The following is a 25,557-nucleotide window of genomic DNA, read 5'->3' on the forward strand; positions in this document are numbered from 1 at the left end:
TCTGCGTAGCTTGCCGTTTGGTGGACGCAGATCCAGTGGAGAGCGTGAGGAAACGGAGAAGACGTTGTATGTCCTGTTGAGTTTTGATGTAGTGTCTTTGCCAGATAACGTTAAGGTAGGAAGTGTAAGTTATCAGGTGAGAGCGTTTGTTCCTAAAATACTTCAGTGTTTTAGGTGTCAAGTTTATGGGCATGTTGCATCAGTATTTAAGAGGGAGAGTCCTAGATGTAAGAAGTGTGCAGGATGGCATGAGACAAAGGAATGTGTCGTTTTGGTGGAGAAAATTGTGTGTCTTAGTTGTAGGGGTGCACATGGGGCTGGAAATCGGAGGTTTCCAGTGAGAGAAAGGCAGGTTGAGGTTGTTCGGGTGAGAGTAGTACAGAAGGTGTTGTATGCTGAAGCAGTGAAGAGAGTGGTAGAGGAAGATGGTACAGGGTGAGGGATCCTGTGAGGATTTGTGTGAGTAGGCAGAGACTAATGGAGAGTGATGGGAAAAATATGTGCTTCAGTAAGGTAGGTTTCTTGGCATTCATAGCTATGGTTGTCAATTGTACTGCAGAAATAGATCGAAAGTCACAGAAAATTGAGGTAGTTGTGGCAGTGGCAGAGAAATACTTGGGACTGCAAGGTTTTACTGCAGAACAGTTACAGGGGGTGTTGATTGGTAGTGTACTGTCCTCCCAGACCGCTGGTCTGGAGTAGGATTAGATAGGGTAAATAGTGGAATGGGGTGGTGTTTTTTTTGTATACATTCATATATTTATTTCGAGAGGTCTAATAGTTGTCAGGGTAATTTTTCCTTTAACCCAATTTTACAGTACCGTATCACAGAGAATTTTTTGTAGGTAGACCGTGAATGGCCTCACACTCCAGTACAGTAGGTGGCGGTGTATACACTTTAAATAGGATGCGATCCGCCAACACAATCCCAAAGAACAAGAAGATCACGGTGTTGGAGGGGCGGATCACTATGTTGTTCATTCTGATCACAGCAGTGCTGTTGAGTCTCTAGGCTAGCGCAGCTTACGCTAGCTTGGCAATAGCTCTCGCATGAATTAGCTCGTTTCTATTTACACTACGGTCGAACTATATATCTATTTTTTTTAAAGAATGTCGAAGGAGGTAAGTTTGTATTGATTACTATTCATTAACGTGCTGATAGGTTGTAACGTTTGAGTCCGTAACAGTTATGCTATTTGTAGGCGACGCAGTATTACTTACTTAACGTTAAACATGACAGCAGGCCATTTGATCTGACAGAAGGCCATTTGATCTGCAGCTGTAAAGGTCTTTGTCAGCATTGTTATTTAGCGAGTCATAAGTATTTTCACAACTTATTATGAAGATGGATTTTTGTAAACATTCGCCCATTTGTTCACAATTGCAACTGCATTTTTATGGCGCCTACATCAAGTAAAGTGTACAGTCCGCCATTATACCTAGCCAGTTAGATAGTAGAGGGCGCGCGGTGACGCTAGATAGCTAACGTTAGCTCTGGGAGATACGCTTTTGTCGCGGACTTTGTATAAGCAAAAAGCGCTAGTGTGTTTGAGTTAAATTAATTTCAAAATGTGCACTGCTTGTTAATTTGTATTACTGATAGTTTACTAGCTAGCGTTAGCGAAATGGCTTATTCCTAGAATGCCTACCAACCCAGGATCCCGATGCGTTAAAGCAGCAGGCCGCATACCTAACTAGCTAGTAACGGTAGGCCATTTCTGAGCGTAGTAGTATACCTGACCTGCTATGGCTAGTAATGATCCCCATTTGCTTCTAATCCAGTATGTTTCCCTCGCATTCATTTCAGTCTCCCCGTGAGCCGGAGCAGCTCCGCAAGCTCTTCATTGGTGGGCTGAGCTTCGAGACCACCGACGAGAGTTTGCGGACCCATTTTGAAAGATGGGGATCCCTCACAGATTGTGTGGTGAGTATTGTATTGCTTTTTTTTAATACTGAACAAAAATATAAACTAAACAATTTCATAGTTATTTTTTTTATGAGTTACTGTTCATATAGACGAAATGCATTCATAGCACTGCATCTCAGTGCTAGAAGTGTCACTACACACCCTGGTACAATTCCAGGCTGTATCACAACCGGCCAGGATTGGGAGTCCCATAGGGCGGCGCACAATTGGCCCAGCGTCTTTAGGGTTTGGCCGGGGTAGGCTGTCATTGTAATTACGAATTTGTTCTTTACTGACTTGCCTTGTTAAATAAATAAAAAATTTACATCTTTTGGTTAAAGATGCCTTCAAAAAATGGGCCTCACAATGGGCCTCAGGATCTTGTCACAGTATTTTTGTGCTTTCAAATTGCCATTGATAAAATACAATGCTGCTTGTTGTCTGTAGCTTATGCCTGCCCATACCATAACCCCACTGTCATCATGGGACACTCTGTTCACAATGTTGACATCGGAAAACCGCTCGCCCACACAACGCCATACACGTGGTCTGCGATTGTTATGCTGTTTGGACGTACTGTCAGATTCTCTAAAATTATGTTGGAAGTGGCTTATGGTAGAGAAATTAACATTCAATTATCTGGCAACGGTGCTGGTGAACATTCCTACAGTCAGCATGCCAATTGCATTCTCCCTCAACTTGAGACATCTGTGGCATTGTGTTGTGTGACACAACTGCACATTTTAGTGGCCAATTGTCCCCAACCCAAGGTTTACATGTGTAATGATCATGCTGTTTAGTCAGCTTCTTGATATGCCACACCTGTCAGATGGATGGATTATCTTGGCAAAGGAGAAATGCTCACTAACAGGGATGTAACCAAATTTGTGCACCAAATTTGAGAAGGCTTTTGTGCTTATGGGACATTTCTGGGATCTTTTATTTTAGCTCGTGACATATGAAATCAACACTTTACATGTTGCGTTAATATTTGTGTGTAAAATATATACATACACACACACACTCTCTCTCTACCGTTCAAAAGTTTAGGGTCACTTAGAAATGTCCTTGTTTTTGAAAGAAAAGCAACAAAAAAAGTCAATTTAAAATAACATGATCAGAAATACAGTGTAGACTTTGTTAATATTGTAAATGACTATTGTAGCTGGAATATTTTTTTTTATAAAAAAAAAAAAAAAATGGAATATCTACATAGGCGTACAGGGGCCCATTATCAGCAACCATCACGCCTGTGTTCCAATGGCACGTTGTGTTAGCCAATCCAAGTTTATCATTTTAAAAGGCTAATTGATCATTAGAAAACCCTTTTGCAATTGTTAGCACAGCTGAGAACTGTTCTGATTTAAAGAAGCAATAAAAAACTGGCCTCGGACGAGTTGAGTATCTGGAGCATCAGCATTTGTGGGTTCGATTACAGGCTCAAAATGGCCAGAAACAAATAACCTTCTTCTGAAACTCGTCAGTCTATTCTTGTTGTGAGAAATTAAGTCTATTCCGTGCGAAAAATTGCCAAGAAACTGAAGATCTCGTACAACGCTATGTACTACTCCCTTCACAGAACAGCACAAACTGGCTCTAACCAGAATAGAAAGAGGAGTGGGAGGCCCCGGTGCACAACTGAGCAAGAGGACAAGTGCATTAGTGTCTAGTTTGAGAAACAGACGCCTCACAAGTCCTCAACTGGCAGCTTCATTAAATAGTGCCTGCAAAACACTAGTCTCAACTTCAACAGTGAAGAGGCAACTCCGGGATGCAGAGTTCCTCTGTCCAGTGTTTGTGTTCTTTTGCCCAACTTAATATTTTATTTTTATTGGCCAGTCTGAGATATGGCTTTTTCTTTCAAACTCTGCCTAGGCCAGCATCCTGGAGTTGCCTCTTCACTGTTGACATTGAGACTGGTGTTTAACTGAGGTAGTCACCTAGAATGCATTTCAATTAACAGGTGTGCCTTAAGTTAATTTGTGGAATTTCTTTCCTCAATGCGTTTGAGCCAATCATTTGTGACAAGGTGGTGTACAGAAGATAGCCCTATTTGGTAAAATACCAAGTCCATATTATGGCAAGAACAGCTCAAATAAGCAAAGAGAAACAACAGCCCATTACTTTAAGACATGAAGGAAGTGAATCTGGCGCAATTGCAAAAACCATCAAGTGCTATGATGGCACTGGTTCTCATGAGGACCACCACAGGAAAGGAAAACCCAGAGTTACCTCTGCTGCAGAGGATAGGTTCATTAGATTTGCCAGCCTCAGATTGCAGCCCAAATAAATGCTTCACAGAGTTCAAGTAGCAGGCACATCTCAACCTTAACTGTTCAGAGGAGACGGCGTGAATCAGGCTTTCATGGTCAAATTGCTGCAAAGAAACCACTACTAAAGGACACCAAGAAGAAGAAGAAGATACTTGCTTGGGCCAAGAAACATGAGCAATGGACATTAGACCGGTGGAAATCTGATGAGTCCAAATTTGAGTTGAACTGCAGAGTGAAGGAAAAGCAGCCAACCAGTGCACAGCGCATGTCAGAACTCCTTCAATACTGTTGGAAAAGCATTACAGGTGAAGCTGGTTGAGAGAATGCCAAGAGTGTGCAAAGCTGTCATCAAGGCAAAGGGTGGCTACTTTGAAGAATCTAAAATATATTTTTATTTAACTTTTTGGGGTTACTAAATGATTCCATATGTGTTATTTCATAGTTGTGATGTATTCACTATTCTACAATGTAGAAAATAGTCAAAATAAACTTTTGACTGGTACTGTACATATTATGGTGTTTTGTAATTATATCAGCAAATTAACGGTTCAATTCCAAATTCCTCAGGTAATGAAAGATCCAGTCACAAAGAGATCGAGGGGCTTTGGCTTTGTCACCTACAGCTCTGTGGATGAAGTTGACGCATCAATGGAGGCTCGTCCTCATAAGGTTGATGGCCGCCAAGTGGAGCCCAAGAGAGCGGTGTCCAGAGAGGTGAGCGATGTCTGCTTTGACTACAAAACATTTTTTGATGTTCGGGTGCTGCTGGAGTTTCTGAATATGTAGTGGAATTGTTTTTCATTTCCTTTTGAGTATCTTCTGTTTGTCTTTTGAAGTGATTTTAATATTTTGAATGTCATGTTGGACAGGATTCCTCAAGGCCAGGTGCTCACACCACTGTGAAGAAGATCTTTGTGGGTGGCATCAAGGAGGACACAGAGGAGCATCACCTTAGGGACTACTTTGATCAATTTGGCAAGATTGAAGTCATCGACATCATGACTGATAGGACCAGCGGGAAGAAGAGGGGGTTTGCCTTTGTTACATTTGATGATCATGATGCAGTCGATAGGATTGTCAGTAAGTTCTCAAGTCAACACCATTGATACAGAAAAGCTGCTTTTGTGTTTTTAGATGTTTTAGTTTTTTTCGTCAAGTAATTTACTTATCTGTTTTTAACAGTCTCCTTTCTCCGCTTACAGTCCAGAAGTATCATACAGTGAATGGTCACAACTGTGAAGTGAGGAAGGCTTTGTCAAAGGAAGACATGAACCGGTCCGGTATGTATTGTAGCAGTTGACTCCCAACAACAACTGAAGCTTTAGATGTGATGTTGAGAAAGTGACTGACCTGTTTGACGTCTGAATTTCAGGGCCAAGAGGTGGAAACTTTGGTAGAGGTGGCGGATATGGAGGTATGAGCACTCAGGGGGTTTTATTTCCTTTTAAACCATATTCAACCTTGTTCCGTAGGGAATTAATTTACTAGTTGGTTGCCCAGGTGCAATGCAGGCTTCAAGTTATTCTCACGTTTGTAACGATTATTTTTTCCTAGGTGGTTTCGGTGGAGGTAGAGGAGGTGGAGGATATGGTGATAACGATGGATACAATAACTATGGAGGCAATGGTGAGTTCTTCTCCTTTGTTTTTTCTAGATATTGTAAAATAAAATGTGGGCAATGTTTTCGGGAGGATTTGCCAGTTTGTCCAAAAGCTTAACTTGTTTGACTTATTTCCTTAGGTGGCGGCTATGGTGGAGGTCCTGGCGGGTATAGTGGTGGCAACCGGGGCTATGGTGGGGGAGGCGGCGGCGGTTATGGTAACCAGGGTGGCAGCTATGGAGGAGGAGGAGGATACGACAACTACAACAATGGAGGTGGTGGTGGTGGAAGCTACAGAGGTGGTAGGTCAACCAAGCAATGGTGCGCTGTACATATAAATAGTGCCATCACTTAGTTTTGTATCAGGATAGCTGTGTGTGATGGATAGCTTGGAATTTAAAACTCCTATCTGTGTCCTCTTGCAGGTAACTACGGAGCTAGTAGTGGTGGTGGGAGCAGCAGTGGAAGTGTGGGTGGTGGTGGTGGTGGTGGTGGAGACTACAATGACTTTGGCAATTACAACAGCCAGTCGTCCTCCAGCTACGGCCCAATGAAAGGAGGCGGCGGCTATAGCGGCGGCAGTGGAGGGGGCCGGAGCAGCGGCCCATATGGTGGTGTTGGTGGTGGTGGTGGTAAGTCCCATGTTGTTACTTCCCCTTGAAGTAAATAAGAACAGCCCTGGATTTGTAAGGGAGGAAAATATAGGCGTTTCCCTAGTAGCTAGTCCCTTGAGTTGAGCACTTACGTAAGGCCTGGCCCATTCTGCAGGTGGTTACGGAGGAGGCTCCGGTGGTGGATATGGAGGGGGCTCCGGAGGTCGAAGGTTCTAGGTTCTGAGGTAAGCACTGTACTGAAAAAATTGCACTGCACCTCTAGATTGGACTGTTAAATGTAGTTTTGGAGTCCGTACATTGGAGGAATTGAGATTGCCATTTCCACTATGTGGCTTCCTTGGCACAGCCTAGTCCAAGATGCAGCATAGTTGTTTTTAGAAAACAAAGCACTCCCTTTACATATGGCCAGTAGGCCTAGGCTCGAGAACAATCATATACCATGATACATGTGCTGAAATTGATTGTCTGAGTTCTGTATGGGGATCCAGCAGCAAACCTTTACTTTCACAGAATCTACCATCTATTGAGCCCCTTGGCATATATGGATTGGACTGAGTTCGAAACATCCCCCCCAACTCCACACACACAATCTGCCCTCCTTGTCTTTGCTATGCAGTGCAACGGGCTTGAATTGAAGGCTTGCTCCTGGCTTTTCTCCTCGTGACCCCACTCAAATGTAGCTGATAATGACGAAAGAAGGAAGGTGCAAAAGTTTAACAATGTTGTTCCGTATTGTCCAACAGGCTACAGTACTTAGGAGAGGAGAGCCAGAGAGGTGACAGGGAAAGGAAGCAGCAGGTTTACCCCCTAGATCTGCTCAGCCAAGCACAGTTGTGGCAGGTTTACATCTGCCACATGAAGAGAAATGTACAGTAGAAAAGGAAAAATCATGTGGAGAGGGAGGGAGGGGAATGGGTGGGTCCTTTTCAAACCGTTCTTGTCAAATGCTTCCCAGCAGGATTATATGATTTTGTAGTTTTGCTGTTTTTGTCTTTGAAGTGTAAAGCATTCCACTAAGGTTTTATGTAGGTGTTTTGATTTTCCCCGCACCTATAGGGTGTTTTTAAGATGTAACCGCCACCAAATCAAGATTAAATAAACCGCTTTTCAGTTTTGTTTTTTTACATTGTGTATTTTGATTGATGGGTTCCTGTTGATTGTGTTACATGAGATGAGTCGTCCTCAACAGATGAGTAGATGGTATGAAGTGTAATTGGAAAATCCTCAGAGTACTTGCGTTATGTTCCATATTCAGTATCAAAGCATGTCATTGTTTAGAAAGTGCATTTTTGTTTAGATGGTTTACCTCATTGCCTATGGTGAAAATACCCTGCTTGCTTACAGAGGTCAAAGGCCTTTGTGCTTCTGGGCCGCCGGGCCGGTTTCTCCCCTAAAGTTTAGCATTGTTGCCACTGGACAAAATAAAAGTTTGCTTAATGGCTTTTCTGTTGGCTCATAGCTTCACAATCAATTGGAGTCTAGCTTACACACAGAACTTGAGACTAGCCTATCAATTGGAGGAGCCAGCTGAGAGGCTAGTCATTGGGAGGAACCAGCTAAGGGAGAGAAGTAGCAAGATCCCCGCGAGGAGCCAGTGAAGCAGGGGACAGCAGCAGTCTTTGAGTACAGATGGTTGCTCTTGTAAGACTAGCGAGAGGCAGCTCGAGAAAGGAAGGGGTATTTTATATACCATGCTGGTAGGTAAGAAGAGATTTTTGATCAACTCTTGTATTTGTAACACTCACCTTTTTGAAAATGTTAGCAGTCCATGTTAAGTCTCAAGGTAAATTCACTAACATGGGCTCCATAGGCAATTTATTCCAGCAAAGGTATTTAATCTTAGAATAAGAGGGCTATAGATTTAGTGAATTAGTTAACTACCAGTGTTTTTGGTTGCCCAATTACCTGAATGATGCAAACCTTGACTGCTACTCAACTGCATTTGTGACAACAAAAGTGGCCGGATATCCTCAACATTAATGACTAGATCTGGTTACACTAATGTTGGTAGTGCATGAAAATCTAGAATAAAGTCACTCAGTAGCACTAAAAATGTATGTACTTTCTCTAATATCTCTCTCATTTTCAGGAATGTAAGATGTCTGCACTAGTGCACCTCGCGTGCACCTTATCTTGCCCCTCTACACCTGTACTGAGATGACCAGCGGTTGCAGGACCAATTATGACATGGGTATGCTGGATTATTTTAAAACTTTTTTTGTTTGTTTTTGTGATGCCTCGCTTTCTCTGCTTTGTGCAGGCAAAATATCAGATTATTTAAAGATGAGGTGTGCTTTGTGTGGTTTTAATTGCTTTAACGTTTGTCTTTCAGTGTCATTTTAAATGGATAGAAGGGACACTACAGGAATGCTGCTGGACAGTTTTAAACTTTTGTACTAACTTGCAATAAAATGTTTTGTTTTTTTAAGCATTTGTCTTTATTGTAAACACTTATGAGGATCTGGTCTGTTTTTCCAAATGCAGTCTTGATTGTATGTTGTGTAGAGGCAGTTCATTTTGAATAGACAGCTGTGCGTGGTGCAGAGGGAAATTTATTTTAGGTTTTTATCACCTATTTGCTGAATGTCAAATTCCTGTGTACGGGGTTTAACGGAAGTGGAGTAAGGAGAGGTATGAAGTAGAGTAGTGGTAGCATTTTCAGACAAAGAATGCATGATGTTGTGAAGACATGCAAGGTAAGTGGAGAAACCCTGCCATGGCTCATAACATGGCAAGTTAAACAGTTGGCAGTTACTGAACTGCTGACAATAACACACAGCCTAAGCAGTCTTATTACATAAGTCATGTTTTCCTGTGTTAGGGCATCATTCTAACAAGGAGTCTATAGACCTTTATTAAAATGTATTCATATAGCACTTTTCATTACAAGTAGAATATGTTTCTTTGAACATAAACAATTTAACAAAACAAATGTAGGGATCTGGCAGTTCATTATGGCGCAATAGTCTGCTTGCCTTGCTAACAGGGTAGTGGTTCTACCCCTCTCCAGTTGTTCTCCTTTGCTACTACACTGAGGAAAAATATAAATGCAACATGCAACAATTTTTAAAGAGCATTATTGAAATAGATTCAGTAGGCCCTAACCTATGGATTTCACATGACTGGGGTATATCTGTTGTCACAGATGCCTTAAAAAAAATAAAGTATGTACATGGGTCAAAAATCCAGTCCAGTATCTGGTGGAACCACTCATGCAGCGTTACATCTCCTTCTCATAGAATTGATCAGGCTGATTATGGCCTGTGGAATGTTGGTCCACTTTTCAATAACTGCGAAGTTGCGGGAACTGGAACACGCTGTTGATCCACAGCATCCCAAACATGCTCAATGGTGATGTGTCTGGTGAGTATGGCATGGAAGAACTGGGACATTTTCAGCTTCCAGGAATTGCATTCTCATGCTGAGACATGAGGGGATGGCGGTGGATGAATGGCACGACAATGGGCCTCAGGATCTCGTCACGGTACAGTATCTCTGCATTCAAATTGGCATCAATAAAATGAAATTGTCTTTGTTGTCCGTAGCTAATACCATAACCCCACCGTCACCATGGAGTACTGTTCAGAACGTTGACATCAGCAAACCTCTCGCCCATACGACGCCATACACGTGGTCTGCGGTTGTGAGGCCGCTTGGACGTATTGCCAAATTCACAAAAACGACGGAGGCAGCTTATGGCAGAAAAATAAACAGTTAATTCTCTGGCAACAGCTCTGGTGGACATGTCTGCAGTCAGCATACCTTTTGCAACCAAAACTGCACATTTTAGAGTGGTCTATGTAATTATAATGCTGTTTAATCGGCTTCTTGATATGCCACACCTGTCAGGTGGATGAATTATCTTGGGAAAGGAGAAATGCTCACAAACAGGGATGTAAACTAATTTGTGCACAAAATTTGAGAGAAATAAACTTTTTGTGCGTATGAAAAATGTCTGGGATATTTTCTTTCAGCTCATGAAACATGGGACCAACACTTTACATGTTGCGTTTATATTTTTGTTCAGTGTATGTTGGTGGCAGTGATGGCTTAATACTAGTAGTAGTTCCCAAGGACTTTGCAGTGTGCCTGATATTGGGGTGTTGGCACACAACGACTTCAGATGGGTAATATAGCCACCCATGCAAGATTTCTGGCTATTCAATCATCCCTTGGTCTCTTAAATAAATACATTTCTAGCATTAGGAGGCTGAAGAAATTTGTCTTTGCCCCTAAGACCCTCCTGATCTTTTAAAGATACACCTGTATCTCCGCCTGGTACGGCAATTGCATCGTCCGCAACCGCAGGGCTCTCCAGATGGTGGTACGGTCTGCCCAACGCATCACTGGGTGCACACTGCGTGCCCTCCAGGACATCTACTGCACCCAGTGTCACGGCAAGGCCAAGAAAATAATCAAAGACATCTGCCACCCGAGCCACGGCCTGCTCACCCTGCTACCATGCTGCAGAGTATTTTTCTCTGCTCATACAGTGGTGTAAAGTACTTAAGTAAAAATACTTTAAAGTACTACTTATGTAGTTTTGGGGGGTATCTGTAGTTTACTATTTATATTTTTGACAACTTTTACTTCACTATATTCCTAAAGAAAATAATGTACTTTTTACTCCATACGTTTTCCCTGACACCCAAAAGTATTTGTTACATTTTGAATGCTTAGCAGAATAGGAAAATGATCAGATGTTTGTCTGACGAGTATTTTTCTCCGCTCATACAGTGGTGTAAGGTACTTAAGTAAAAATACGTTAAAGTACTACTTATGTAGGTTTTTAGGGTATCTGTAGCTTACTATTTATATTTTTGACAACTTTTACTTCACTATATTCCTAAAGAAAATAATGTACTTTTTACTCCATACGTTTTCCCTGACACCCAAAAGTATTTGTTACATTTTTAATGCTAAGCAGGATAGGAAAATGGTCAAATTCACGCACTTGTGAAGAGAACCTCCCTGGTCATCCCTACTGCCTTTGATCTGTCAGACTCACTAAACACACCGACTTAATTTGTAAATTATGTTGGAGTGTTGGAGTGTGCACCTGGCTATCTGTAAATAAATGTAAAAACTAAATTGTGCCGTCTGGTTTGCTTAATATATGGAATTTCAACGTATTTATACTTTTACTTTTTATACTTAAGTATATTTTAGCAATTACATTTACTTTTTATACTTTGATACTTTTACTCAAGTAGTATTTTACTGGGTGACTTTTACTTGAGTCATTTTCTATTAAGATATCTACTTTTACTCAAATATGACAATTGGGTACTTTTTCCAAAATTTTCGATTTTTCAGTGGGTGCTGCAGCACCCTCATCATCCCGACTTCCTGTGGCTATGTACACACCATCATATATTATTTGACTCTGATAATAAAGAAATAGAAAATATTCCTGTAAATGAATGTGTTAAATATTTAGGAATACATCTGTCAAAAAAACACGTAGTCAGACAACATTTGAATTTCTTTCCTAAAATTAAGAAAACCAAAAATATATTCAATAATTGGCTACAAAGAGATCTTTCTATACTTGGGAGAGTACTTCTGTCCAAGGCAGAGGGACTGTCTCGTTTTGTGTAGCCCTCATTATCGTTATGTGTAAATCCAGCTACTTGTAAAGAGATCAATAAGACCTTTCTTGACTTCATCTGGAAAAATAAGTCTCACAAACTAAAAAAGTCAGTCCTTTCTAACAAAAGAGCTGAAGGCGGTCTAGAAGTGTTGGATTTTGTTGACATAAATAACACTTTCAAGATCAACTGGCTGAAAAGATGTTTGATCAATACTGATTCAATATGGTATTTCATTCCAAATAATGTGTTTAATAAGTTGGGAGGTCTTCAATTTTTACTGAAATGTAATTATATTCCTGAAAGATTACCTGCTAAATTGGCTAGGTTTCACCAACAAGCTTTAATGGCCTGGAAAATATGTTTACTGCACAATCTTTCCCACATAAAGCTCTTTTGTGGAATAATTCAGACATAACTGTAAGGAATAAGTCATTGTTCTACCCCAGCTGGCATGAGAGGAATATTGACTTTGTTCTTGATGTTTTCGACAACAAGGGTAATATTCTCACATGAACAATTTATAACATTGAAAGAGTTTCCAATACCTTTCAGAGAGTTTATTTCTGTGATCAAAGCCGTTCCCAGTGGTCTAACTACACTAATGAAAATTCATCTTAGCTTTGGTAATGATCACAAAGTTTATCCAGAACTCAGATTGGAAGGTGTGGGCTTACTTGAGAAATCTTTTTGTAATAAATATATAAGACAAATTCTTCATTCACAAAACCAACTTACACCGAGAGGAAAGTTTTTCTGGAACATGCTTATTTCTGACATTGTCTGGAAAAATGCATGGTTAAGGCCTTACAAATATTGTATACCAAACAAAGTTAAGGAAGTGCACTTCAAAATTTTGCATAAGATATATCCATGTAATTCTATGATATCCAAATTTGTGGCTATTGATGATATCTGTGTTTTCTGTGAAAAAGATGGTGAGAATCTGTCCCACCTGTTCTTTGAATGTAAATTTGTGTCAGAATTTTGGGGAAACTTTGCAAAATACTTATTTACCATTATGAACACTACCTATGTTTTTGACATGAAATATATAATATGTTACTATTGCAATGAGAACAAGACCACTGAAATTATTGTGATTTTTTTTATTCTTGTTGCCAAATACTTCATACACAAACAAAAATTATATATACACAAAACTATACCAAAATTACACCTTTTTTGGATTGAATTTAACTATTTTATTAAAACATTAACCCTAGTGAACAATAACAAGAATAACATTTTCCTAAATCATTATAATAAGATTTTTTCGTAGTGATTACAATTGCACTAGCACTTGTTTATTTTTAAAATATATTTTTTGTTTGTTCCAGTATTTTCTCGTTAATACCTGCGTTCTGTTTTGTATGATGTAAGAATGTAAATTGTTGATCTGTATTTTGAATTTTAAAAAATTATAAATAAAATTTAAAAAATGTAAACACACCATCATATATATTTATATTCTGGACTCTGACATTGCTCATCCTGTTATTTTGTATTTGTTTTATTTTTGTGATTTGTTGGGTATTACTGCACTGTTGGAGCTAGAAACACAAGCATTTCGCTGCACCTGCGATAACATCTTGAAAATTAGGGTTATGCGACCAATAGCATTTGATTTTGAGATGACTTGTCATCTCCCGTCTGGATTACTGCAACTCGCTGTTGGCTGGGCTCCCTGCCTGTGCCATTAAACCCCTACAACTCATCCAGAACGCCGCAGCCCGTCTGGTGTTCAACTTTCCTAAGTTCTCTCACGTCACCCCGCTCCTCCGCTCTCTCCACTGGCTTCCAGTTGAAGCTCGCATCCGCTACAAGACCATGGTGCTTGCCTACGGAGCTGTGAGGGGAACGGCACCTCCGTACCTTCAGGCTCTGATCAGGCCCTACACCCAAACAAGGGCACTGCGTTCATCCACCTCTGGCCTGCTCGCCTCCCTACCTCTGAGGAAGTACAGTTCCCGCTCAGCCCAGTCAAAACTGTTCGCTGCTCTGGCACCCCAATGGTGGAACAAACTCCCTCACGACGCCAGGTCAGCGGAGTCAATCACCACCTTCCGGAGACACCTGAAACCCCACCTCTTTAAGGAATACCTAGGATAGGATAAAGTAATCCTTCTAACCCCCCCCCCTTAAAAGAGTTAGATGCACTATTGTAAAGTGGTTGTTCCACTGGATATCATAAGGTGAATGCACCAATTTGTAAGTCGCTCTGGATAAGAGCGTCTGCTAAATGACTTAAATGTAATGTAATGATTTGACATAACGATTCAGGAGTACGTCATCAATTCAATTATTCTACCTTGTGTCGTCAAGACACTCCGTACAAAGGTGGCGACAAAGTCTGGGTAAATGCCATTTGAGGACCTGATTTGACTGATGTGAAAGGCAACCAACGGTATGTCTGTCTGACGGCATTTCTGTGTTGCACCAATCACAGAGAGAGTTTTGCCCCTGAATCCACGTCATCTGGTATTAAGACAAAATGGACGCACTCAGCCTGGTACTGTTAGCGCTCTCATAACATGCATTTCATGTTATTTATGTTGATATTTGTGATTTGAATGACACTATGATATTGATGTATCAGGGGTAGTTGCCACTGTTAGCCCAACAATGTAGAAGGACACAGTTTAACTAGTTGGTTCACAGAATTAGTAGCTAGCTAGCCGGCATGTTATGATTGTTGTCAGATTGCAACTGATCAGTCCGCTCTTGTCGTTCAAGTTGTTTGGCATCATGTTTACTGAACAAAATACAACATTCTCTTCATCAGGAACCCACTCTGTACACCGTGAAGGCTGTGCTCATCCTGGACAATGACGGGGAAAGACTTTACGCCAAGGTAACTAGCTAATCAACAGCAATGAATGAACTACCAGCACCTGCCCCCACAGTCAATGTGCTTCAAATCAAATCTTATTTGTCACATGTGCCGAATACAACAGGTGTAGTAGACCTTACAGTGAAATGCTTACTTACAAGCCCTTAACCAACAATGCAGTTTTAAGAAAATACCCCCCCAAAAAGTTAGATAAAAATAACAAATAATTAAAGAGCAGCAGTAAATAACAATAGCGGGGCTATATACAGGGGGTACCAGTACAGAGTCAATGTGCGGGGGCACTGGTGTCGAGGTAATATGTACATGTAGGTAGAGTTAATAAAGTGACTATGCATAGATAATAACAGTAGCAGCAGCGTAGAAGGGGGAGCAATGCAAATAGTCTGGGTAGCTATTTGATTAGCTGTTCAGGAGTCTTATAGCTTGGGGTAGAAGCTGTTTAGAAGCCTCTTGAACCTAGACTTGGTGCTCCAGTACTGCTTGCCGTGCGGTAGCAGAGAGAACAGTCTATAACTGGGGTGGGTGGGGTCTTTGACCATTTTTAGGGCCTTCCTCTGACACCGCCTGGTATAGAGGTCCTGGATGGCAGGAAGCTTGGCCCCGGCGATATACTGGGCTGTACGCACTACCCTCTGTAGTGCCTTGCGGTCGGAGGCGGAGCAGTTACCATACCAATCAGGATGCTCTTGATGGTACAGCTGTAAAATATTTTGAGGATCTGAGGACCCATGCCAACTCTTTTCAGTCTCCTGAGGGGGAATAGTTTTTGTTGTGCCCTCTTCACGAATGTCTTGGTGTGCTTGGACCAGGTTAGTTTGTTGGTGATGTGGACGTCAAGGAACTTGAAGCTCTCAACCTGCTCCACTACAGCCCTGTCGATGAGAATGGGGGCATGCTCGGTCCTCCTTTTCCTGTGGTTCACAATCATCTCCTTTGTCTTGATCACGTTGAGGGAGAGGTTGTTGTCCTTGCACCACACGGTCAAGTCTCTGACCTCCCTATAGGCTGTCTCATCGTTGTCGGTGATCAGTCCTACCACTGTTGTGTCATCAGCAAACTTAATGATGGTGTTGGAGTTGTGCCTGGCCATGCAATCATAAGTGAACGGGGAGTACAGGAGGGGACTGAGTACGCACCCCTGAGGGGCCCCCGTGTTGAGGATCAGCGTGGCGGATGTGTTGTTACCTACCCTTACCACCTGGGGGCGGCCCATCACGAAATCCAGGATCCAGTTGCAGTTGGAGGTGTTTAGTCCCAGGGTCCTTAGCTTAGTGATGAGCTTTGAGGGCTCATCACTGTTTGCTTGTAAGCAGGAATCAGGAGGATAGAATTATGGTCAGATTTGCCAAATGGAGGGCGAGGGAAAGCTTTGTAAGCGTCTCTCTGCTTCACAGCATGTCAATATTCATACAGCTGCATGAGTAGATGCAAAGTAGCCAACATAGTTTTGTAATTTTACATTCAGCTGACTACCTGAGTAACAAATTGCCTGTGTGCTCAAACTATGACTTATTTTGTGACACTGTCAGTGCTTGACTTGGACTGAAATAGGTTCTGGTACTCATTTTGGGTGTTGGTACTGTTTTATATTTAGGTGCAGGAGCTCTACAAGCTCAAGCAGTATAACATTTGAGTTGCAAATACTCTGCTCCGGTTAGCTCCTGCCCAAGTCAAGCACTTGACACACAGTATTCACACCTCTTGTCTTTTTCCACATTTATTGTTACAGCCTGAATTTAAAATAGATTCAAATGAGATTTTTAAAAATGAAAAGCTGAAATGTCTTGAGTCAATAAGTTTCCAACAGTTCGCTTATGGCAAGCCTAAATACGTTCAGTAGTAAACATTTTCTTAACAAGTCACGTAATAAGTTAAATGGACTCTGTGTGCAATAATAATGGATTACATGATTTTTGAATGATTACCCCATTTCTCTACCCAACACATACAATTATCTCTATGGTCCCTCAGTCGAGTTCTGAATTTCAAGCACAGATTCAACCACAATGACCAGGGAGGTTTTCTAATGCCTCGCAAAGAAGTGCACCTATTGGTAGATGGGTATTCTGAATTTCCCTTTTGAGCAGTGTCGTTTTTGGGGGTATCTGTACTTTACTATTTCTATTTTTGACTACTTTTACTTAACTACATTCCTAAAGAAAATAATTTACTTTTTACTCCATACATTTTCCCTGACACCCAAAAGTACTCGTCACATTTTGAATGCTTAGCAGAACAGAAAAATTGTCAAATTCACACACTTATTAAGAGTGTGTCTACTTTGTTTGTAAATTATGTTGGAGTGTGCCCCTGGCTATCTGTAAATAAATAAAACATTAAGAAAATGATGCAGTCTATTTTGCTTAATATAATGAATTTGAAAGTATTTATGTGTTTACTTTTGATACAGTTTATTTAAAACCAAATAGTTTTAGACTTTTACTCAAGTAGTATTTTCCTGGGTGACTTTTACTTGAGTAATTTTCTATTAAGGTATTGTTACTTTTACTCAAGTATGACAATTGGGTACTAATTGTTATTAATTACACTTTGGATGGTGTATCAATACACCCAGTCACTACAAAGATACAGGTGTCCCTCCTAACTCAGTTGCCGGAGAGGAAGAAAACCGCTCAGGGATTTCACCATGAGACCAATGGTGATTTTAAAACAGTTAAGAGTTTAATGGCTGTGATAGAACTGAGGATGGATCAACAACATTGTAGTTACTCCACAATGCTAACCTAAATTACATAGTAATTGTCATTGGCAAGGACTAGGACATTTTTGTAGGATAAGAAGAAATAGAATAGAGCTAAGCACAGGCAAGATCCTAGAGGAAAATCTGACACTGGGAGACATATTTACCTTTCAGCAGGACAGTAACCTAAAACCCAAGGCCAAAAATACATGGGAGTTGCTTACCAAGATGACATTAAATGTTCCTGAGTGGCCTAGTTAGTTGACTTAAATCCGTTTGGAAATCTATGGCAAAACTTTAAAATGGCTGTCTAGCAATGATCAACAACCAACTTGACAGAGCTTAAGAGTTTATAAAAAGAATAATTGGCAAATATTGTACAATCCAGGTGTGCAAACCTCTTAGAGATTTACCCCAAAAGACTCAGCTGTAATCGATGCTAAAGGTTATTCTGACTCAGGGGGGTTGACTACTTATCTAATCAATATATATTATTGTTTATTTACATGAATCTAAAAAAACAACATAAATCCCATTTTGTAACAACAAAATGTGGAATGAGGCAAGGGGTGTAAATACTTTCTGAAGGCACTGAATGTGATCTCCGTTTGACTTCTGCCCCACAGTACTATGATGAAACCTATCCCACTGTGAAAGAGCAGAAAGCTTTTGAGAAGAACATCTTCAACAAGACACACCGCACAGACAGTAAGATGTTTTTTCGACCTAATGAATCATATGCACTTCAGTTTACATTATGGTCATAGGCTTCAGTACTTGCTATTTCATCTCTTGCCAAAGGCTTTGAGTGCTGATCTGTTTTCAATTGCATGAAGGCTTCTGTGTATAACTGGTATAATGAAGATGTTGTATCATAGACTGAACTCTCTCCGCTTCTTTACCCAGGTGAGATAGCGCTCCTAGAAGGTCTTACCGTTGTCTACAAAAGCAACATTGACCTCTACTTTTATGTTATTGGCAGTTCACATGAAAATGAGGTAGGCTGATGGTGGTACGCTAACAAAACACAATGAAACATTCATTGCCTTGTGTTGGGTTGTTTCTCCCACAAAACATTGATACGTTTTGTTATTTGCTCCCCCAGTTGATGCTTATGTCAGTGCTTAACTGTCTATTTGATTCGCTCAGCCAGATGCTGAGGTAAGACTGCACTTTATTTACACTGAACAAAAATATAAATGCAACAATTTAAAGATTTGACTGAGATGCATACAATTCAAATAAGGAAATCAGTCAATTGAAATAAATTCATTACGCTCTAATCTATGGATTTCACCTGACTGACCTTAAAAATAAAAAGTAGGGGTGTGGATCAGAACCAGTCAGTATCTGGTGTGACTGCCGTTTGCCTCATTCAGCGCGACACATCTCCTTCGCATAGAGTTGATCAGGCTGTTGATTATGACCTGTGGAATGTTGTCCCACTCCTCTTCAATGGCTGTGCGAAGTTGCTGGATATTGGCGGGAACTGGAACATGCTGTCGTACACATTGATCCAGAGCATCCCAAATATGCTCAATGGGTGACATGTCTGGTGAGTATGCAGGCCATGAAAGAACTGGGACATTTTCAGCTTCCAGAAATTGTGTACAGATCCTTGCGACATGGACCTGTGCATTATCATGCTGAAACATGAGGTGATCGCGGCAGATGAATGGCACGACAATGGGCCTCAGAATCTCATCACGGTATCTCCGTGCATTCATTTTCCATCGATAAAATGCAGTTGTGCTCGTTATCCGCAGCTTATGCCTGCCCATACCATAACCCCACCTCCACCATGGGGCGCTCACCTACATGACGACATACACACTGTCTTCTATCTGCACGGTACAGTTGAAACTGGGATTCATCCGTGAAGAGCACACTTCTCCAGCGTGCCAGTGGCCATCGAAGGTGAGCATTTGCCCACTGAAGTCAGTTGTGACGCCAAACTGCAGTAAGGTCAAGACCCTGGCGAGGACAACGAGCATGCATATGAGCTTCCCTGAGATGGATTCTGACAGTTTGTGTAGAAATTCTTTGGTTGTGCAAACCCACAGTTTCATCAGCTGTCCGCGTGGCTGGTCTCAGACGATCCCGCAGCTGAAGAAGCCGGATATGGAGGTCCTGAGCTGGCGTGGTTACACTTAGTCTGCGGTTGTGAGGCCGGTTGGACGTACTGCCAAATTCTCTAAAGCGATGTTGGAGGCGGCTTATAGTAGAGAAATTACAAGCATTTCGCTACACCTTCAATAACATCTGCTAAACACGTGTATGTGACCAATAAAATTTGATTTGAATTTAACATTCTATTCTCTTGCAACAGCTCTGGTAGACATTCCTGCAGTCAGCATGCCAATTGCATGCTCCCTCAAAACTTGAGACATCTGTGGCATTGTTGTGTGACAAAGCTGCACATTTTAGAGTGGTCTTTTTATTGTCCCCTGTACAAGGTGCACCTGTGTAATGATATACTGTTTTAATCAGCTTCTTGATGTAACACACCTGTCAGGTGGATGGATTATCTTGGCAAAGGAGAAATGCTCACTAACAGGGATGTAAACAAATTTGTGAACGAAATAAGCTTTTTGTGTGTCTTTTATTTCAGCTCATGAAACAATGGGACCAACACTTTACAAATTGCGTTAAAAATGTTGTTCAGTGTAGTTGAATAAGCAACTGAATGAGACATTTGTAACACTTTGTTAGTTTCCATAGAGAGGTCATGATGTGTTTAAGCTCCCTTTCTTTGTCCTCCTGCAGGAAAAATGTTGAGCGGCGGGCCTTGCTGGAGAACATGGAGGGCCTGTTCCTGGCAGTGGATGAGATTGTGGATGGGGGGTAGGTAGAGCACTTATCTCACCCCAAAGCAGGGGTCTCTGTAGCTGTGTTTTCTCCTCTAGTATGTCCTTTGACTCCCTGACCAAACCAACTTTTCCATCTAGACTAGAGTACAAGGATACAAGACATGGCTGGACATTCATGCCTGGATGCTTTCAAAGACAGACATCACACTATGGAGTACAGCAAAAGTATTCATCCCCCTTGGCGTTTTTCCTATTTTGTTGCATTACAACCTGTAATTTAAATGGATGTTTATTTGGATTTCATGTAATGGACATACACAAAATGAGTCCAAATTGGTGAAGTGAAATGAAAAAAATAACTTGTTAAAAAAATTCAACTAAAAAAATAAATGGCAAAGTGGTGTGTGCATATGTATTCACCCTCTTTGCTATGAAGCCCCTAAATAAGATCTGATGCAACCAATTACCTTCGAAGTCACATAATTAGTTAAATAAAGTCCACCTGTATGCAATCTAAGTGTCACATGATCTCAGTGTGTATATATATATATATATATCTGTTCTGAAAGGCCCCAGAGTCTGCAACACCATTAAACAAGGGGCACCATGAATAACAAGAAGCTCTCCAAACAGGTCAGGGACAAAGATGTGGAGAAGTACAGATCAGGGCTGGGTTATAAAAAAATATCAGAACCTTTGAACATCCCACAGAGCACTATTAAGTCCATTATTAAAAAATTGAAAGAATATGGCACCACAACAAACCTGCCAAGAGAGGGCCGCCCACCAAAACTCACGGACCAGGCAAGGAGAGGATTAATCAGAGGGGCAACACAGAGACCAAAGATAACCCTGAAGGAGCTGCAAAGCTCCACAGCGGAGATTGGAGTATCTGTCCATAGGACCACTATAAGCCGTACACTCCACAGAGCTGGGCTTTACGGAAGAGTGGCCAGAAAAAAGCCATTGCTTAAAGAAAAAAATAAGTAAACACGTTTGGTGTTCGCCAAAAGGCATGTGGGAGACTCCCCAAACATATGGAAGAAGGTACTCTGGTCAGATGAGACTAAAATTTAGCTTTTTGGCCATCAAGGAAAACGCTATGTCTGGCACAAACCCAACACCTCTCATCACCACGAGAACACTGTTTTTCATTGGCAGGGATTGGGAAACTGGTCAGAATTGAAGGAAGGATGGATGGGACTAAATACAGGGAAATTCTTGAGGGGAAACCTGTTTCAGTCTTCCAGAGATTTGAGACTGGGAAGGAGGTTCACCTTCCAGCAGGACAATGACCCTAAGCATACTGCTAAAGCAACACTCGAGTGGTTTAAGGGGAAACATTTACATGTCTTGGAATGGCCTAGTCAAAGCCCAGACCTCAATCCAATTGAGAATCTATGGTATGACTTAAAGATTGCTGTACACGAGTGGAACCCATCCAACTTGAAGGGGTTGGAGCAGTTTTGCCTTGAATGGGCAAAAATCCCAGTGGCTAGATGTGCCAAGTTTATAGAGACATACCCCAAGAGACTTGTAGCTGTAATTGCTGCAAAAGGTGGCTCTACAAAGTATTGACTTTTGGGGGGTTAATAGTTATGCACGCTCAAGTTTTCTGTTTTTTCGTCTTGGTTGTTTCACAATAAAAAAATATTTTTGCATCTTCAAAGTGGTAGTAAATCAAATGATTAAAAAAATAATTATAATACATTTAATTCCAGATTGTAAGGCAACAAAATAGGAAAAGTGCCAAGGGGGTGAATACTTTTGCAAGCCACTGTAGCCAAGATAAAGAGGAAGACCAAACGCAATTCTTTGGCAACCTGGGTCGTTCCACAAAATGATTCCCTTTTGATATTTTAAGTAGAAATTGTGCACCAATATTGCCTTTTTTTTTTTCAAAGCCTGTTATATTAAATGAAATATTGACCACATCGATTTTATAAAGGCTTGCTGAAGTGCCACAATTCAGCGTTTTGACATGTCTCTCTGTGACGATGTTAACCCACTTAACCTCCAACATTTCTCCAGGTTTTCTCCATAGTAAAGCCCTAGTTATTTTGTTGCTTTGAAAAAGTAATTTCTGAAGATGATTATTTATTTCACTTGATTAGTGATTAATTATAAGGGAAAATAAACCTATCCCTCATTTTTAAGGTCAGTCCTGTTACTCTTTTTAATGTAATGAAACAATAAAAATTATAAACAATTAAACATCTAATAGTCAAATCATAGTGTTAAAGCAGGTGAACTGGTTCTAACCCTTTTGGACATTTATTGTGTTTTGTGGTGGAAAACTGAGCAGGTCGAGCAGAACACGCCAACCCTGTTACCAATAGCTAGAAATGTTTTTTTACAATCAAAATGTGTTTTTTGAAGCTTGGATTCAATTGCCCCTCCCTGTTGCACACATCATGCTTCCATTCCCCCTGTCACAAGGGGATTTATGGCAGATTTAAGATGAAATCGTCAACCCTGTTACTTTATTTTACTTTACTATAGTTATTTTATTTATCTAAAAGGTACTCATTTTGTGGAATGACCCACCTACCACAGATGGATTTTACCAGTTAAGTACTCTATTACATAATTTAAGGTTTCTGAGACTGGATAGGCTCTCAGTCCAATATAAATCAACCATCCTACTAGTCCATAGCTAGGTGATACAATAGCCCCTCGAAGTAAGGTTATTTAGGGTTAGGGAGGATGCCCATTTTGCTTAGCATTTAGATGTCAGCCATTGAGTGATCTGTGCTCTTCTGTCTTCCAGAGTCATTCTGGAGAGTGACCCTCAGCAGGTGGTGTACCGTGTGGCCCTCAGAGTAAGACCATTGATCCTCCTCAAACACCATGGTTCTGTTATTATGGAGTACTGTACTGCCCAGATGTTAACAACATTTAAATTGATCTGGACTATTTCTCTCTCACGTTTACAGGGGGATGATGTTCCTTTAACAGAACAGACTGTGTCTCAGGTAATTGCGCTTCTTATTTACGAGAAAATCTCATATTACCTTGTAAACCTAACCCGTTAAAATTGTGTACAATTTATTTTAGTACTACTAATAATTAGGTAGGTGCTTACATTAGTCTTATTTCACACATGCACAAGTGTACATGTGAATTGTAAATATTTTTTGTGGCATATCCCACTCCCCATGCGACACCCTCGGAGATTGGGGTCACGGCCAGGGACCAGCCATTATTGACAGCGACCCTGGAGCAATTAGGGTTAAGTGCCTTGCTCAAGGGCACATGAACAGATTTTTTTTCACCTAGTCGGTTCTGGGATTTGAACCAGCATTTCGGTTACTGGCCCAACTGCTTAACTGCTAGGCGATCTGCCGACTGGTATACTGGAATTTAAACGTGTGTTTGATAGTAATGTGATTTGGATATCAGTGAACAACATGGCTGAGTGATGACTAGGTGGTTTGTCAGGCTAACAATCTTAAGCACATACTGTACCTTATGCTTCCCAGCTCTTTTTATCCCTAAAATGCCCTCATTGTTCTGTTAGCTATTTAAAAAATTATTTTATTTCTCTCCAACAGTATATTAAGCTACTATATTAGCTTTATTGTAATGAAAAGGGAAGAGAACAGAGGGGAGCGTACCCAAAGTAGCTGCTAATGAGGCTCCACTGTTAGCTAGGTGGCGTGTCTCCACACCTGGCAGGCTCTCTGAGCGCTACGCTGATGGATGCTCCCATCTGACAGGCATTTTACTGGCTGCAGGTGTCTCCCTCTCCCACTCTGTCCATTAATCGTCATCGCCAACCCTGGGCCCGCACGCCTCATAATGGTTACTGAGAGACTTTAGTCTGCAGAATTAAAATGATTCATTCATTGATGTATCGTTCCTGTGTGTAGTAGTATTACTGGTGTCATCACACCACCACTCTTCCCTCATATCACAGTAGGAAAGTTCTGGAAGCTTCCTTCAGTGTTTCATACTGTATATTTTTTTCTACCTGTAGTTGGATTTTGAGGTGATGGACATTTACCAAACTCTACAGTTCTGCCTTATGTGGGTTGCTAACGGCTTTCATCTTCTATAAACAGTATTAGAGGGACAGTATTAGAGAGACACTTAACCAAACCGAGTTCTCCTCACTCTGTTTTTCTCTTATTTCTCTATTTCAGGTGCTTCAGTCTGCAAAAGAACAGATCAAGTGGTCCTTACTGCGATAGGAGAGTTGTCTCTGCTGTCACATACACACCTACCAACACTCACTCACCTGATAACATCATTCCTATTCCTGTGTGTCCCAGAGATCATTGCACTGAAGTCTTCTGATTGGGCCACGAATCAGAACTAGCCAGGCCTACTGTGACATTTTCTATCCTCCATTTCCTGTCTTGATTAGCCATTCCCATGTGGTGGGAGATCCAGAGCTCTTATCGCCCAGACAACAGGATTCGTTTTTGTTGTTGTCTCAACTCCACACATCCTTACTGTCTCTATGGCTGTTGGTGATTCCAACCTTTTCTATTACAGTACCAACAAATGTGATCTGACCAGTATGAATCAACCCAGTATTCACCTATAACTCTGGGATTTTGCCTATTTTAGTGGGCATGGTGTAGTAGCTGTTAGCTGTGTTAATAATTGTATGGTATATGAAACATGACTATTAGTAAAACACTGAGCCGTCTCCTTGCTGTGCCCGTGTCTCTTTGTACACAACCTTTATTAGAGATTCCACTAAATGTGTGGTTGTGTAGTTGTGCATGAAGCATACATTTTGTGATTTAAATGTGATAATTACAATGATATGCAGGCTTTCTTTACATTGTGTTTCTCTTGTTGTGAAAAGAACTTGGATCAAATAAACTGTATTTAAACCAGCAAGAATTTGATTGGGTTCTCTTGTTTGTGGTGCAGTAAAAGATTTGTTTGTTGGGGGAAAGTTTGTGAGGCTATCTTTTGCCGCAGTAGGGCAGATGCTGCAGTTGAAAGGAATTACATCGCCACCTGCTGGGAGACAAAGCCACTACAGTGCACATGTCAGAGTAGTGACAGAGGACATACTAAGATATTTAAACAAATCATTCATACTGACTTGCGTCCAATCCAATGCATGTAGGAAAGTTGCTTAACAGCAGATTCGGACACCTTACGCATGACTTCTCAATAGAAAGTAGGCATGACGATCACAACAGCTGAATGATCTATCTGCTAGAATGTGTTAGATTTTAGGAATCC

At 41.0% G+C, this 25,557-nt stretch overlaps 2 protein-coding genes across 5 annotated transcripts; both read left to right on the forward strand.

Annotated features, from left to right (window-relative positions):
* Positions 1-927: 927 nt before the first annotated feature.
* On the forward strand, positions 928-8,821 carry LOC139560664 (heterogeneous nuclear ribonucleoprotein A1-like). Of its 4 annotated transcripts, XR_011672013.1 has the most exons (12): positions 928-1,122; positions 1,808-1,924; positions 4,747-4,893; positions 5,049-5,259; positions 5,382-5,459; positions 5,552-5,593; positions 5,734-5,805; positions 5,920-6,081; positions 6,205-6,411; positions 6,548-6,617; positions 8,483-8,584; positions 8,726-8,821. XR_011672013.1 is itself a non-coding variant. In XM_071377658.1 (11 exons), the coding sequence occupies exons 1-10, from the start codon at positions 1,111-1,113 to the stop codon at positions 6,607-6,609; spliced, it is 1,110 nt and encodes a 369-aa protein (XP_071233759.1). In that variant the 5' UTR covers positions 929-1,110; the 3' UTR covers positions 6,610-6,617; positions 7,137-7,517. The 4 variants fall into 4 exon arrangements, 2 of the variants coding, with proteins under 2 accessions (XP_071233759.1, XP_071233771.1); XR_011672015.1 differs by lacking the exon at positions 6,548-6,617 and having other exon boundaries at positions 929-1,122; XM_071377658.1 differs by lacking the exons at positions 8,483-8,584; positions 8,726-8,821 and adding an exon at positions 7,137-7,517 and having other exon boundaries at positions 929-1,122.
* Positions 8,822-14,359: 5,538 nt separating this feature from the next.
* On the forward strand, positions 14,360-25,206 carry LOC139560679 (coatomer subunit zeta-1). The gene is made up of 9 exons (XM_071377679.1): positions 14,360-14,496; positions 14,770-14,838; positions 18,166-18,247; positions 18,446-18,537; positions 18,645-18,700; positions 20,306-20,383; positions 23,120-23,171; positions 23,286-23,324; positions 24,495-25,206. Exons 1-9 carry the CDS (start codon positions 14,479-14,481, stop codon positions 24,540-24,542), a joined length of 534 nt encoding a protein of 177 aa, XP_071233780.1. The 5' UTR covers positions 14,360-14,478; the 3' UTR covers positions 24,543-25,206.
* The last annotated feature ends 351 nt before the right edge of the window (positions 25,207-25,557 follow it).

Source organism: Salvelinus alpinus, chromosome 2 (assembly GCF_045679555.1).
Source record: "Salvelinus alpinus chromosome 2, SLU_Salpinus.1, whole genome shotgun sequence".
Classification (NCBI taxonomy): domain Eukaryota; kingdom Metazoa; phylum Chordata; class Actinopteri; order Salmoniformes; family Salmonidae; genus Salvelinus; species Salvelinus alpinus.